The sequence below is a fragment of the Hibiscus syriacus genome, unplaced genomic scaffold, assembly GCF_006381635.1.
Source record: "Hibiscus syriacus cultivar Baekdansim isolate YM2019G1 unplaced genomic scaffold, ASM638163v2 tig00111582_pilon, whole genome shotgun sequence".
In the NCBI taxonomy this organism is placed as follows: Eukaryota; Viridiplantae; Streptophyta; class Magnoliopsida; order Malvales; family Malvaceae; genus Hibiscus; species Hibiscus syriacus.
The window spans coordinates 7,436,907-7,450,366 of NW_024063126.1; the positions used below are offsets into that span (position 1 = coordinate 7,436,907).

At 32.6% G+C, this 13,460-nt stretch overlaps 2 protein-coding genes and 1 pseudogene across 2 annotated transcripts; all 3 read right to left on the minus strand.

The window, feature by feature from the left end:
- Positions 1 to 2,713: 2,713 nt before the first annotated feature.
- LOC120165134 lies at positions 2,714 to 4,165 on the minus strand (annotated as a pseudogene).
- A 1,831-nt stretch (positions 4,166 to 5,996) lies between these two features.
- Positions 5,997 to 7,211, minus strand: LOC120165530. Its single transcript, XM_039175042.1, has 3 exons — positions 6,823 to 7,211; positions 6,284 to 6,405; positions 5,997 to 6,184 (listed from the first exon to the last, which is right to left on the minus strand). The coding sequence occupies exons 1-3, from the start codon at positions 7,163 to 7,165 to the stop codon at positions 6,068 to 6,070; spliced, it is 582 nt and encodes a 193-aa protein (XP_039030973.1). The 5' UTR covers positions 7,166 to 7,211; the 3' UTR covers positions 5,997 to 6,067.
- Positions 7,212 to 10,026: 2,815 nt separating this feature from the next.
- LOC120165533 (sm-like protein LSM4) lies at positions 10,027 to 12,363 on the minus strand. The gene is made up of 7 exons (XM_039175046.1): positions 12,213 to 12,363; positions 11,976 to 12,017; positions 11,787 to 11,885; positions 11,584 to 11,661; positions 10,942 to 10,978; positions 10,459 to 10,617; positions 10,027 to 10,305 (listed from the first exon to the last, which is right to left on the minus strand). The coding sequence occupies exons 1-7, from the start codon at positions 12,213 to 12,215 to the stop codon at positions 10,283 to 10,285; spliced, it is 441 nt and encodes a 146-aa protein (XP_039030977.1). The 5' UTR covers positions 12,216 to 12,363; the 3' UTR covers positions 10,027 to 10,282.
- Between the last annotated feature and the right edge of the window lie 1,097 nt (positions 12,364 to 13,460).

Sequence of the window (13,460 nt, forward strand, 5' to 3'; positions counted from 1 at the left end):
GGGCGTAGATCTATGTTTTTCTTGGGCTTTTTGTGAGATTTAGGGCTCAGATCTCGGATTATGTGGTTAAGGAGAGCATTTTGGGTGGTTTAGACGGCGGCCGACATGGCGGGGTTGTCACCGATGGATGGCCGGTCGAGGGAGAGTTGAGAGAACTCTCCTTTTTTTGAGTCTTGGGTGAAAATAAAACAAAAAAAAAAACAAATTTGTTGATATATATATAGACAAAATTAATGGGAAAATTACATCTTAAATACCTCTACTTTAGCCGTATTTTTAGATTTTGGTTAGGGACCAAAATTGTTATTATGCCAATTTGTTATACATGTTTTAATTATTTGGTAAGTTTTCTGTTTCAGTTTCTCAAACTTAGTCGTGTTTTTACACTTTGGTCACTAGACCATTTGTTTTAATTTATTTTAATTTTATTATTCAGTTTTATTTTATTTTAATTTAGCCATTATTATTTTTATTTAGCCACTGTTATTTTAATTTTTGCATTTTGTTCCTTTTTGTTATTTATTTATTTTCAGTTTTTTAGCTAATATTTATTTTCTTAACATTTTTTCTTTTTTCTTTTTTATTATTTTTTCTTTTTAATTTTTATTATTCTTCTTTTTACTAAATTTTATTTATTTTTATTTATCTATTTTCTTTATTTTATTATTATTATTATATTAATATTTTTTTCTTTTTTCATATTTATTTTTATTTTATCATCTAACGTATTTTTTCAGTAGTAATTCCAACCAATCAAAGGTAACCAATTCGAATCGGATTTTTTAAATTTTATTTTTAATTTTTAATTTTTCACAATTAAGACAACCGACAAATTAATTGGTACCGAAAGGGCAGTTCAAGGGTGCTAATCCTTCCTTGACTGTAACCGACTCCCGAACTCGACACATTTATGATGAAACGCAGATCAGGTAAGATGGTGTCCAATTCACCTAAATGTTTTTAAAATGATCGGTGGCGACTCTAATATTTTTATTCAAATCGAAGCCCAATTCCGGGCCCACCCAAAAGACAGCTGCGACAGATGTCATGCCCCATACTATTTCCTTTTTATTAACTCAAAATTAGATAATATTTTAAATAATTAAATTTTAATAATATTATTAAAAATATTTTTTGCAATAATATTAAAAAAAATATTAACTCAAAATTAGATAATATTTTACAATAATAACATTTTCACCTCATAAAATAATAAAATGATTAACATACTAAATATTAAAAATATAAAATAATTTTAACTACTAAATTTATTAATATTTTATTAAATTAAACTCTTTATATATTAATATTATTATTATTATTATTAAATTTATAATAATGAGTAAAACACGAAGAATAAAAATTAAGATTCATATGAAAATAATTTATTATTTTAAGAGTATTTGTGTCCAAAGTGGTAGGAATGTTTATTACAGAAGAATTTGGATGTAATAATATTATCATCATTTTAATAAAAAAAATGTTACTAATAGTAAAATTTTATTATCTAGTAATAATTTTTTTTCGCAAATAAAATGTCCCCTAAATATGTAAACAATAAATAATGAATAAAATAAATAAACAATAAATTTCTTATTTAATCAAAACCTGCTACAATACAAAATCAGCATTTTTTTTAACTATTATTAATTATTTATGAACCGTAATGGAGAGATGATTATCCATCTTCCTATTTCCTGTCGTGCGTGAGGCTGGTCTTGCAGAGGATCCATTTAGCAACCGGCGTATGGAATTTAAGCCGAGAACAAGGGAACAAGTTATTGGCGTTCACACGGAGCAGAAGGGAAATTACATGCTTTTCAGAGGGGTTTTCAAGAACTTCAAGAAATACGGGGTGTGGAGGACGATAAATGACGGGAACCAGAGCAAGATCAACCTGGATTGCGCGTTTTCCTTTTACAAAGAGACATGGGATTTGCATTCGGCTTTCTGTTTGAGTCGGGTTTTTGGGTACCATGACAATGGGGAGCCAGTTGTTCGAGCTTTTGTCTGTGAGAACGGACATGTTTCTGGTGCTTGGACTGATTTGCTATATTTATCTTTAATCTTCTCCTTAAACTGCTTTACAGTCTTTCCATCAAATTTAATTCGAAAAAGAATGGTGCACATTTTTGGCTCTCTCATTAATTCAGATCAAAGGAAGTATAAATACAGGTAAAGACTGGTAATTTTGGGTTAATTTTTTCGGGTAAAACACTTGAAAGAGACATAATTGCAGCAAAAACCCAAATCACCAGTAAGTTGTTTTTCAATCATTAGTTCAGTTTGTATCTCTGGGGATTGAGCTCTTCAATTTGGTTTTATATGAACATCACACTGTTGTTTGAGACATGGCGACATATTTGAACACTCGCATGAAATGTATTAAGTAGACAAATGGCAAAAATTCCTTGTATGATATGGTGGAAAAAAGATTGGTTCATTAAGAGTATTTGGGAAATTATTTGCTGAGATTTCTACGGTGTCGATAAGAAAGATGGACGGATTATCTAGTTTCCTTGAGAAGAAGCCTAAAGACACAACGTCATGCAGTTCAAAGATGCCTAGTGGTTTAGGCATCTTCTCAAAGATGTCAGGTAATTCACGCGTCTTTCTACCGACACTGATTCTTTCTCCTGATATTGTAGAAAATATCTATCTCAACAATTAATTTTCCTAATTCCCAAACCATTTTTTTCCAGCATTATTGGTATTACAGTCCAATGTGCAACATCATGGTTATTGGCCTTTTTCAGGGACTAATGTTTGGTGTTTGGCCTCTTCACGATCATCACAGTGCAGTGAGCATGATGGGCACAATAATCACTCACACTGCCAAGAACAGCCCTGAAATACAATATATTTGTTAAAACCTGGACTGAAATACAACTGATAAACTGCAGTAATAGCGAGTTGCCAAGGTTTGTCTATGAACTTAAAAGATATAAGATAATAGGTTTACCTCTTTATAGCTCCATAACCATGGCTGCCGACGGCGAGCATCGAGGCGTGGTGTTTCTCTACAGCCTCACAAAGAACATTCCTGGCATCACCTTCTACCACTTCAACCACGGCATCATGCACCTTAGTATAACCAGAAACGATTAGATTTTACAGAACTAATACCCTTTGTTTTTTCTTTATTTAGGCTTAACACTGAACTTTAGCCTTTGGATTCTGTATGACTTGTTCTCTATCAATCAATATATATATATATATATGGATAAAGTACACAAATGGTTCTCGAACTATAGGATATTATTTTGTTGAGTCCTTCAACTATTAAAAATTATAAAATGATCATTCACTATTGAGAGTTGCTTTGTTGAGTCTCTTAACTATTAAAAGTTAAAAAATGGTCACCTGACTATTCATTTTATTTCAAACTCATCCTTTTCTATTAGAAAAATCTAAGTTGAAAGATAACATGTTGATTGAGATATGATAAAATATAATCTATCTCAAATGACTATCATATATCAGTCAGCATGTTAACGTTAAGCTCAGACAACTATTAACTTTTTAATAGAAAATAATAAGTTTGCAACATAATGAATAATCGTGTGACAATTTTGTAAATTTTAATAATTGAGGATAAGAAGAAATCAAAAGCTAAAATTAACTCTTTATTTTTTTATTTTCCAGTGAATATCTTCGCATTTCTTACTGTTAATTTCAGCCTTTTATTTCCTCTCATCCAATGATTTTAAAAATGTATTAAAAAAATATTTACACTATGAATTTGGATCATGCCCATATATATCTTTTATTTTCCATTTTGGTATGATTTTGGAAAGTAGGGCAAAGGTGTGATGAATACCGATTTACTAACGCAGAGTTCCTTGGCCTTGTCCACAACCCTGGCGGCGATCTTCCTCAAATCAGCATCCACATACGGCCATACATCAGCAGCTCCTACCATAAAACATCAGTAATAATACAACTGCAGCACAGGACAGTTGATGAAAAGGCAAAGAAATAGTACCAGGTCCAGCGAGACCGATAGCAGAAGAAGCAATAGGCTTGGCATGAACGATGAAGAGCTTGAATGGAGGATTTGAAGCGAAAGAAACGTCCATTCCAACGCATACATACTGTGCTCGCTATCGTCGATTCCGACCACTATGGCTTGCTTCTCCGACGCCGCCATTGAAGTTTGGTGATTCTATCTTTGGAATTCCAAAACAAGTGAATTTATTGAGAAACACAGGGTGCTGACATAGCGTATGGCGTAAGAAGTCAACTAGAAGACGCGATTTGCTTATTGTGATTTGTTCCCTATCCCTTATCTCACTAATTTCATACACAGATCAGCTTTAATTTGTTTAAAGATAATAATAAAAATTATATTTCAATATGTTTCATATTATTAAATGTTTGAATTCAGGACTCAACTAATAAAAATACTTCATCAATAGTATATTAATAGTTTAAAGAATAAGTCGTAGGATTAAATTAAAAATGTCGGTCATAATTTTGGTTGGCTTGCTAAATTGATATCATCATTTGGCATAAGAACATATGCAGAAATTTAAGTTAGGAGCATAAATTTAAGAAATTATTTTAAAATTTTAAGGGGTATGAAATTATAAAATTTTAAGGATACGAATTTACACACGTTGATGTGTCCTTGTCTTATAATATTCTTGTTCATTGAGTTTGATTGGTGTCTATGAAAAATACTCTAATCTTTCTATTAGACTCTATAAAATCATTTAAAAAAAATTGAATTATAGAGAAAAAAGTTATTCAATTTGTTCGTAACTACATCGGGATTGAATTTTGAGTGATCCAATGTTAAATCAAGGATTTTTCTTCATTTGACAGATGCTTAAACACTTTCGAACAATGATACTTCAAAAAACATTTGAGTGAAAAATATCTTATCTTCTTTATTGTTTTATTAATCTATAAGATAATTTATATTCAAAAACTCTCAAACATTTGATATGAACGTTCAAATATCCTTATAAATATTGCACTCAAATCATTATTATAAGAATAGGATTTTACCTTAAATATCTCGAGAATTATTTTGATCTTTACAATCATGGATGGATCGAGAGGTGCTAGAGGATGCATACACACCTAAAAATTTTACATTCCATTTTTTTTTTATTGATTTTATAACTTCACACTCCCTAAAATTTTTAATATATCTTCTTAAGTTCGCACCCCCTAACATAAATTCCTGCGTCCATACATGACAACCATTATTATTGAGATAAACTTGTTTCTTTAGTAAGCCTGATTACATACATATTATTATATATACATATATTCACTTATTCAGGCAGGAATGAAGTTAGAATATCAACTTCTTAAAGGGGACAAAGTATAATTATAGATAAATATTAAGAGGAACAAAATGAAACTAAACTAAAATTAGAAAGTGACCCCTTGAACGCAGCGTGACTCCGTCCCTGAATTCAACGGGGGGATTCTCGGCTACACCCCGATAAGAACAAGAGGGAGGTAACCATTCGAGGATAGTATTGTGATCACCAATCCGTAAGGCGCTTCAAGCCTTATCAAACAGCAATAGAAAACGGACAGGGGGGGGCACGATTCCGGCTACACCCTGATAAGAACAAGAGGGAGATAACCCAATCGAGGATAGTATTGTGATCACCAATCCATAAGGCACTTCAAGCCTTCTCAAACAGCAGAGGGAGGTATGCCTAGAAAAAGTAGAGATGCTAAACAGCTAAAACCTAACCATAAATAAACATAGAGGGATGGTGCCTGAATCCCAACACTTCAACTCTGAGCAAAGGGCCAGCAAAACAAGGATCCAACCAACAATAAAATACCTCTTAACTCAAAAATTTTCCAACTTGAAAAAGTGAAGAAACATACAGCAGGAGAAGAAAAGTTGACCAATGAATTTTAATGGAATTGAAAATTGATACTTTTTACTCCATTATCAAGATGAAAGTACAATAATCCAAATCAAAATTTGCACCAGGCTACTACGAGTACATAATCAATCATAATATAATCTTCTTTAGAACTTTGACAAACTCTAAATCCCTGAGAGATTGCCATGCAGAAACTCGAAACATTCTCAACAGGATGATATCAATGGATTTTTATCTCCAAACATATGATATCTCTTGCATAGTTTCTCCAGAGTCCCAACCGAATGCTGCATCTTGTTTAGTTTTACATCCATGAACATTGCCTGTAAAAATCAAAGCATCAATAAGCAAAACTACCATCTATAAGAGTTACTGAAATACTACTGGAAATACAAATATATGAAAGCGTAACACCATCAAACCTGGTAGTCATCACTGTATTTCTCAACAAGCCGGCCAATATGATGACGTTGCATACTGGTCAGTGGCTGTAAATGTGTGCTTCTTCCATCTCTTCGCTTCTTCCCCAGAGCAGTTTTTAAGTCTAAAATGCAAAAGAATAGAGTATGCTAAAATATTCATTTGAGAACAAAAAAGGGAATACGACTTCTGCATCACCAGTTGTTATCAATTTGAACCTAATAATAACATTATAAAGTAGAATGATCAAATTATAGCAAATTAAAGTAGGGATTAAACACCAAACTTTAGCATACTAAAGCAGGAAGACCTAAAGTTCACCGGTATATTTCTATGAAGCAATGAATAGAGACTTACAATTTCATGACAGAATCGATGGAGCAATTGAAAAGGCTTGCAGTTTCATAATAGGATCAGATTCATTGGATAACTTCTTTTACATCTAAAGGAACCGTACTTAATTCAAATTGAGCTAAAAAAAACCTCAAAATTGAACCGAATAAACAGCAGAGAAGTGAAGGGGGGGGGGAGGAGGACTGACCATCTTCTTCGAGATCGCTTCCGGAATCAATGGGATCGAATTCATCAGTCGGTTCATCGGACGGCGGGGGATGAGGGACTTGGAGGGAATCGCTTTCCACGATGTGAGAAGTACGAGAACGGACGCCGAGGAAGTTAGGGCTAGAAACGACGCCGAAGGACTTGTAGGTCTGGATGACGGTGGCTTGGTCGTCCCACTTGGAGAGGGCATCGTCGACCTCGGCGAGGGCGCGGAGCTTCGGAGGAAGGCTGAAGCATGGCTTGAAGACGTGAGGGTTCTTCCTCGGGAGACCCACTTTGACCTTGGCGCGAGATTGTTTGTATTTCCTTCTCGACCTCCCCATTGGATCTTCGTCTCTCAGAATTGTTGGTTAGGGTTTTTTGCAGGGTTTTATTTCAATCTCAGAGATGAATTGAGAGGGCTCTTAAACGACGCTGTTTTACGACTGAGAGATAAACGTGGGCTTCTTAGTTTGGGCTTATGCTTGTAGTTGAGAAAATAGATGCTATTTGTAGGGTTTAATATATTGTTTGTTATCTGAATTTATTAATTTTCGGTTAAACCATACATTTAGTATTTAAATTATTATTATTATTATTATTATTTTAATATTTTAATATTATTTTTTATAATTATACTTAGTTTTAATTTTGGTTTTATTTTAGTACATATCGTTAAAAAATTAACAGAATTGTTGACGTGACATTTTTTATTTTTTCAATGATGTCGTGACATATATCTTATGGTGACATATCAACATCATTTTTAAATTTTTAACGGCAGAATATCAAAATGAAACTTAAACAAAATGTAAGTGTGATTTTGAAAACAAATAAAGTTTAGGTGCCAAAACAGAATAAAAGTAATAATTTAAGTATTAAACGTGTAGTTTACCCTAATTTTTTAATGTGTTTTTAGTTAATTTGATATCTAAATTTGTTAATTTCCTTTACAATATACCTTTATTTTTATTTTAATAAAAATTAAAGTTCATATTTTGAATCAGACTTAGTCTAATATAGAATCTATTAATATCATACGGAATCTCAAACTTATTTCGATTTAATCCAGTCCATGAGCATTTTTAACATTTGGTTTATTATACAAATTAGCAATCAAAATTTTCAGTTTTTTCAAATTAATATATAAAATTTCAATCTCAAATTGATATTTTTAATTTTTTTCAACATTAAATTGACACGTAATGTTAATGTAACAATTAATATTTTGTTGTACCAATAATTAGTTAGTCTAGTGGGATGAGGCACTAAATCCTTTAAGTAAGGTTAGGATTCGAATCCTGACGATTGTGAATTGCGTAAATTGGATTAGGAGGGTCGCCCTCGCCTCTACAGTATCCGATCCGGATTAGTCGATCAATAGATTGAAAAAAATAAATTTCAAATGAGTAAAATTTTTCTCTAAAAAACTAGTTTTTTTTTCTATATGTGGTACACCACTCGTCCCTTTCTTTTTATCTTTGTTGATCGATCACAACATCAATGTTAATATTAGTTATTGATCGTTAATATTTTTTTATTTCATATCTTTAATTTTCTTTAATTTTTTAATTTTAATAACTTTATTTTTATAATATGTTTATCTATGTCTTTATGACACGTTTTCTCTCTGTCTTTTAGTATGTTTTTGGTTGTTTGACTGTTTATTTTTTAATCTTTTCCTTATATATTCCTTATGTGATCTTAAGAGACTAATTTTATGTCAATGATTATAGAAAAATGCCTTTATTATACGTATAGTTTACGGTTATAATTATAAGTATTCATTGAAATTTGATATATTTCCTTTTTTTCAAAAAGAAAATAACGGTCTCTATAAAAAGACATCAAAAGAGGAAAATTGTGAAAAATATAATGTATAAAATTTAAAATTAGATAAAAATAAAATGTGGGGTTAAAAATTGATAATGTTAACTTTTTTCATAACATTTTCGGTTGGCAATCGAAAATGTTACATTCTTCATAATATTTTCGGTTCAACAAAAATTGTTAGAAAAAAATTAACATCTTAGGTGCGCTCAACCAAAAATGTTATATTTTTTATAACATTTTCGGTTGCGTCCATTCCCTAACATTCCTTAGACTTAATTAGGCTGTCGTACAAGAATTATCCACTTTAGGGGTACTTGACTAATAGGTTATCTGCTAACAATGAGGTAATCTTATTCATTTTTCTCCTTTCCATTCTGGGTTTGGAATTTCTTTTGATACTTCCCGAATTGTCCTAGTTCTTTGTCTCTTTCCACGTGAGTTTTCATGATCTCTTCTTTGTGTGATAATGATTAGGGTGCTTTGTCTGGGATTGTTACATTAGCAATTGCCTCTTTTGGCTACATGCTGCCTTGAATTGTGATTACAGTGATATTACCCCATTCTAAGAATGCAAAGGTCAATCTTGAACCAGACGGAGTCTTCACTTTCTCTGCTAATGCAGAACTTGACAATAACCTCTATGACTTGAAGTTGGTGGATCTTCACGATAAGGTTAATGTGGAGGTCAGCTAATTGTTGTATGTATTACTTATGAAACGTTTTCCTCATTTTTCTATGGGATTTTTGGGTTTAGAATTTCGATTAATTTGCGTTTACCGGTTCTTTCCTTGCATTAAACAAACAGGAAAGCAAAATAAATATTGGGGCGAGGGTCCCTGTGATTACCCTGTCTTTGCTAGTTGTTAAGCTTTCATTTATTTGTAGCGGCAGATAGCGACACCGACAAGTCTGAAGGAGATGCTAAGGTGGAGAAGACCTTGGAGATAAAAGAACCTGTACCAAGCGCATGAGCCGAAGAATGGTACTGAAACTCGGTAAACCTATGTCTCTGTCAGGCCTTAATTAGGATGGTTTCTACATGTACCTTGGAAATATTTGCTCGATGGAGACAAAAATATCTGCATTTCATCTTATTCCCTAAAAAATTGCTAATTTTTGGCATGACACTCTCCGCCATGACCCCTCTAAGTATTTAAGCCTTTTCCAGTGAGTGAATATGGTTGAAGTTGGATTTTTGGAAAGTTTTTCCCTCCAGAACTTGTATATTGTTTAAATATGATGTTCGTTCCACCATTTGGAACCAATTTTCCCATGGAGTTTATATCACAAATGTGAAGCCCTGTTAGCTTGATTTCTAGACTAAGTTCAATACACTAGTAAATGAGTATCGGCATCGTAAGAGGCCAAGAAAAGAAGATTTTTTAATTTAGCACATGCTCCTAACAGTAAATCCTCTTACAAGCTATATCCACAGTAAGATAAAAGGGAAAGAAGTTAAAATGACAAACCACAATAAATGGTCCTTAACCGAGTTCTGCAATTCATCGTAATATCTGGCACTTAATGCAACTGGTCTTAGTCTTAACCCGCCGGAAGAACTCAGCTTGTGTCACTTGTAATAACATTAATAGTAACTTCACCCCAGAATAACGCAGCATCACCTCACCTCAACCCCGACCTTGACCACCACCTGCACCAGAATGAAAATAGCATACCATTAGTATGATTTTGTTAATTGTTAAGCTAGCTATGAAAAAATATTATTCAATTGTCATTTAAGCTACGAAGCCATTTTGCAAAGAATGCAAGAACATTATGCAGCTGATATTTAAGCAGTTTTTACCTCTGCTACCACTAGGCTTTCCACCTGGAGCACCCCGGCCTCGGCCTGCACCCTTAGCAATGTCGTCTAGCCCACGCCCAACTCCTATTGGTTGCCTCCCACTGGAACCATCTTCTCTACCTCTACCTCTTCCACGGCCTACACCAGGAGGCTTCCTATCTGAAAAGACCAGCAAAATCAGAGAGCCAGGTTAAAAAACACCAGTTCAGATGCAAACATAATGGAATCAACCTCGAGAGCAACACGGTTGGGACTCAATCAGAACTAATAGAAATGTAACAGAAAACAAAAGAAAGAGGGGGAAACTACAGATTGTACATGGGATGATCACATTAGTTCCAGCATACAACTATTCTAGTACAACTTAATCTGATGCACTTGAGAGAATACAGCATATTTTTAAAGCAGCCTTCTTGAACTCAAATGAATATAATGAATGATCCATCATCGCTTTTAAAAGCTAGCAAGAGAATTAAATCATACCTGCACGACTCTTTTCTTCCTGAACTTTATCAATGACCTGGAATTCAATATTAAAATCGTAAGTTTAGTAGATTCGAGAAATAAGCTAATAAAACGATTAGAGGGCAGCACTAAAAGTAGAACCTATAATAAAAACGAAGCTACAAAATTTACGTGGAGTCTAAAATTTGGCATGTGGAACACAAAGGTGATCAAGTAAGACCTAAACTTCGTCATTCTTGAGGATGAAAGACATTTTAATTCTTTAAAAAAAAGTCCTTACCTAGTTAAGGGTAAAAAAATAACACTCTTTTTAACACCACAAAAGTTCGGCAGTTTTGCAGTACGACGGGAAACCTAAGGTTAATTTGCGGCAGGGTTTATCCTAAAATGTTACTATGTCTACTCTAAAAAGTTATATAATCGATAATAATTTCACTTACAACTGAGAGTGTTACATTGTATATTAACCGGCTGCATTTTAGACTCCCCACAAGAGCTTCTTCAACAAAAAATAGCTAAAATTTAACTACATTATGCATCATGAAGGCAACTAAGAAACCTTCATAAAGTTTAACAGAGTCAATAAAACTAAGGCCACAAATAATCTTACTTACACAAAGTAAATAAAATAAACGACAACATATACAAGAGCAGCAGTACCTCATCGGGGACTCGAAGATACTTGATTGTATTTCCTCGGATATAGCATTCAGGCATTCGCCAAAACCTGTCTCCGTCCTACAATATAATCTCAATTGAACCCAGCCACAGTTTTAAAAACTAGAAAAGAACACAAACCAACACAGCATTACTCCTTGACACCTAGAGAGGGAAAAAAATACAGAATGGATTAACAGTTATACCTTTGAAGTACAAATAACTTCACGAAGATGGATGTTCATCCAAGTGTCACAATTGACCAAATGTCCATTATAGGTCTCCCCATTTTTTAGCTCCACCAGCTGTTAGTGAAAGAAAAAAAGATCAACAAATGAAGCAAAACTTTGCAGGGTAAGTTGAGAAGAGTCAAGCAAGGGAAATAATGGTGTTACCATAGGATGACCCTGAGCTGTTTTCAGTAGAGAAAGAGGAAGCTGCCCAACCAAATATACATAATAAAATATAAAAAATAAAGCATTACGGAGAAACCAAAATTAACCCCAAAAAAAACCATTGGCATCATAAAGAAAGTTGTTTTCTTTTTCATTCTCTATTTTCCCCAGTTTTCCAGGGGGTTTCTAAGCAACCAAACAGACAAGAAACAAATTGGGTTAAAGGGAATAACATACCATCTTTTGTACCGGGAATGAAGAGGAAAACTGGCGAAGAACGGAACGTGCCTGCGAGAAAAGAAAAAGCGAAAATCGAAGGGTCAAAAAGAGAAGGCCTTTGGAATTGAGTCTTGTCCAGGGTAGATCAATTCCTAAAAAGAAACAATGGAATCAATGGGCTTAAAACCCTATAGACGAGAGGGAAGGTAAATCGAGAAGAAGGGAAGGCGTCAGCAGGAATATATTTGAGATCTCCAACTATAGTTTTATTATTATTTTTTTTTAAATAAACTACTTAACTATTACTTTTATTTCATTTGTCCTAAATAATTTTTAAAATCATACGTAATGTTATATTTTTATTTTATTTTAGTCATCTATCTTAAAACATTAACATAAATGCTGACGAGGTAATTTTTTAGAAAAAAAATTAATAATAATATGACATTATCTTATGGTTACACGTCAGTATCACTGTTAATTTTTTAACGATGAGTGATCAAAATGAAATCAAAATTAAACATTAAGTATGATTTAAAAAAATAAATTGTTGGGTGATCGAAATAAAATAAAAGTGATAGTTAAAATACTAAATGTGTAGTTTATCTTTTTATCAATATTATTTGTTATGTGATTTTTTTATATAAATAAATAAATATTATATTTAGAGTTTAATCTTATGTTATTAAATCTCATAAATTTAACTTAGTGCTTATAAAAAAAACAAATGTAGGTAAAATATTTTAACCCGGATAAACAGAATAGAGAATAACCAAGCATCAAGAACTTTGAAGGGATCACCAAGATAGCTCTCTACAGATTATCGACAACATAGCCAGAGATTCCTGCATGAAAGAAATAGAAGTAAACGAGCATACATCGCTTCAGATAACTATCGGAAATACTAACGAAGAGCTATGTTGCACTCATACGGATACGAGGACGAGAAACGATAATTTTTAAAATTACAGGTTACCGGGACGGTAAAGGTACGGCATATAACTATTTTTAAAATTATAAATATATATAAAAAATCATAAATAAAGTCAAATATCAAGACTCAAACAACAATATTAAGTTTAGAACAATAAAATCCATAAACAAGCCACAATATTAAAATGTCAAATTTCAAGATTCAAACTATAATATTAACTCTAGAATAATGAAATCCATAATAAAATCATAATATTAAAGTGTTAAATCTTACAATTCAAACCATAATATTAAATCTAGAAAACATAATGATTAATCTCAAATGCAGATCCA

What these genes read in the sequence shown, in the direction of transcription:
- LOC120165533 (XM_039175046.1), bottom strand. An exon ending in CAGCTCAGGGTCATCCTATG is followed by an intron (nt 11,886 to 11,975) that starts GTAACACCATTA and finishes TTTCACTAACAG; the next exon opens with CTGGTGGAGCTAAAAAATGG. An exon ending in AAAGCCTAGTGGTAGCAGAG is followed by an intron (nt 10,306 to 10,458) that starts GTAAAAACTGCT and finishes ATTCTGGTGCAG; the next exon opens with GTGGTGGTCAAGGTCGGGGT.
- LOC120165530 (XM_039175042.1), bottom strand. Translation starts at nt 7,165, where the DNA reads ATGGGGAGGTCGAGAAGGAAATACAAACAATCTCGCGCCAAGGTCAAA. An exon ending in AAGCGATCTCGAAGAAGATG is followed by an intron (nt 6,406 to 6,822) that starts GTCAGTCCTCCT and finishes TTTGCATTTTAG; the next exon opens with ACTTAAAAACTGCTCTGGGG. An exon ending in AATACAGTGATGACTACCAG is followed by an intron (nt 6,185 to 6,283) that starts GTTTGATGGTGT and finishes TGATTTTTACAG; the next exon opens with GCAATGTTCATGGATGTAAA.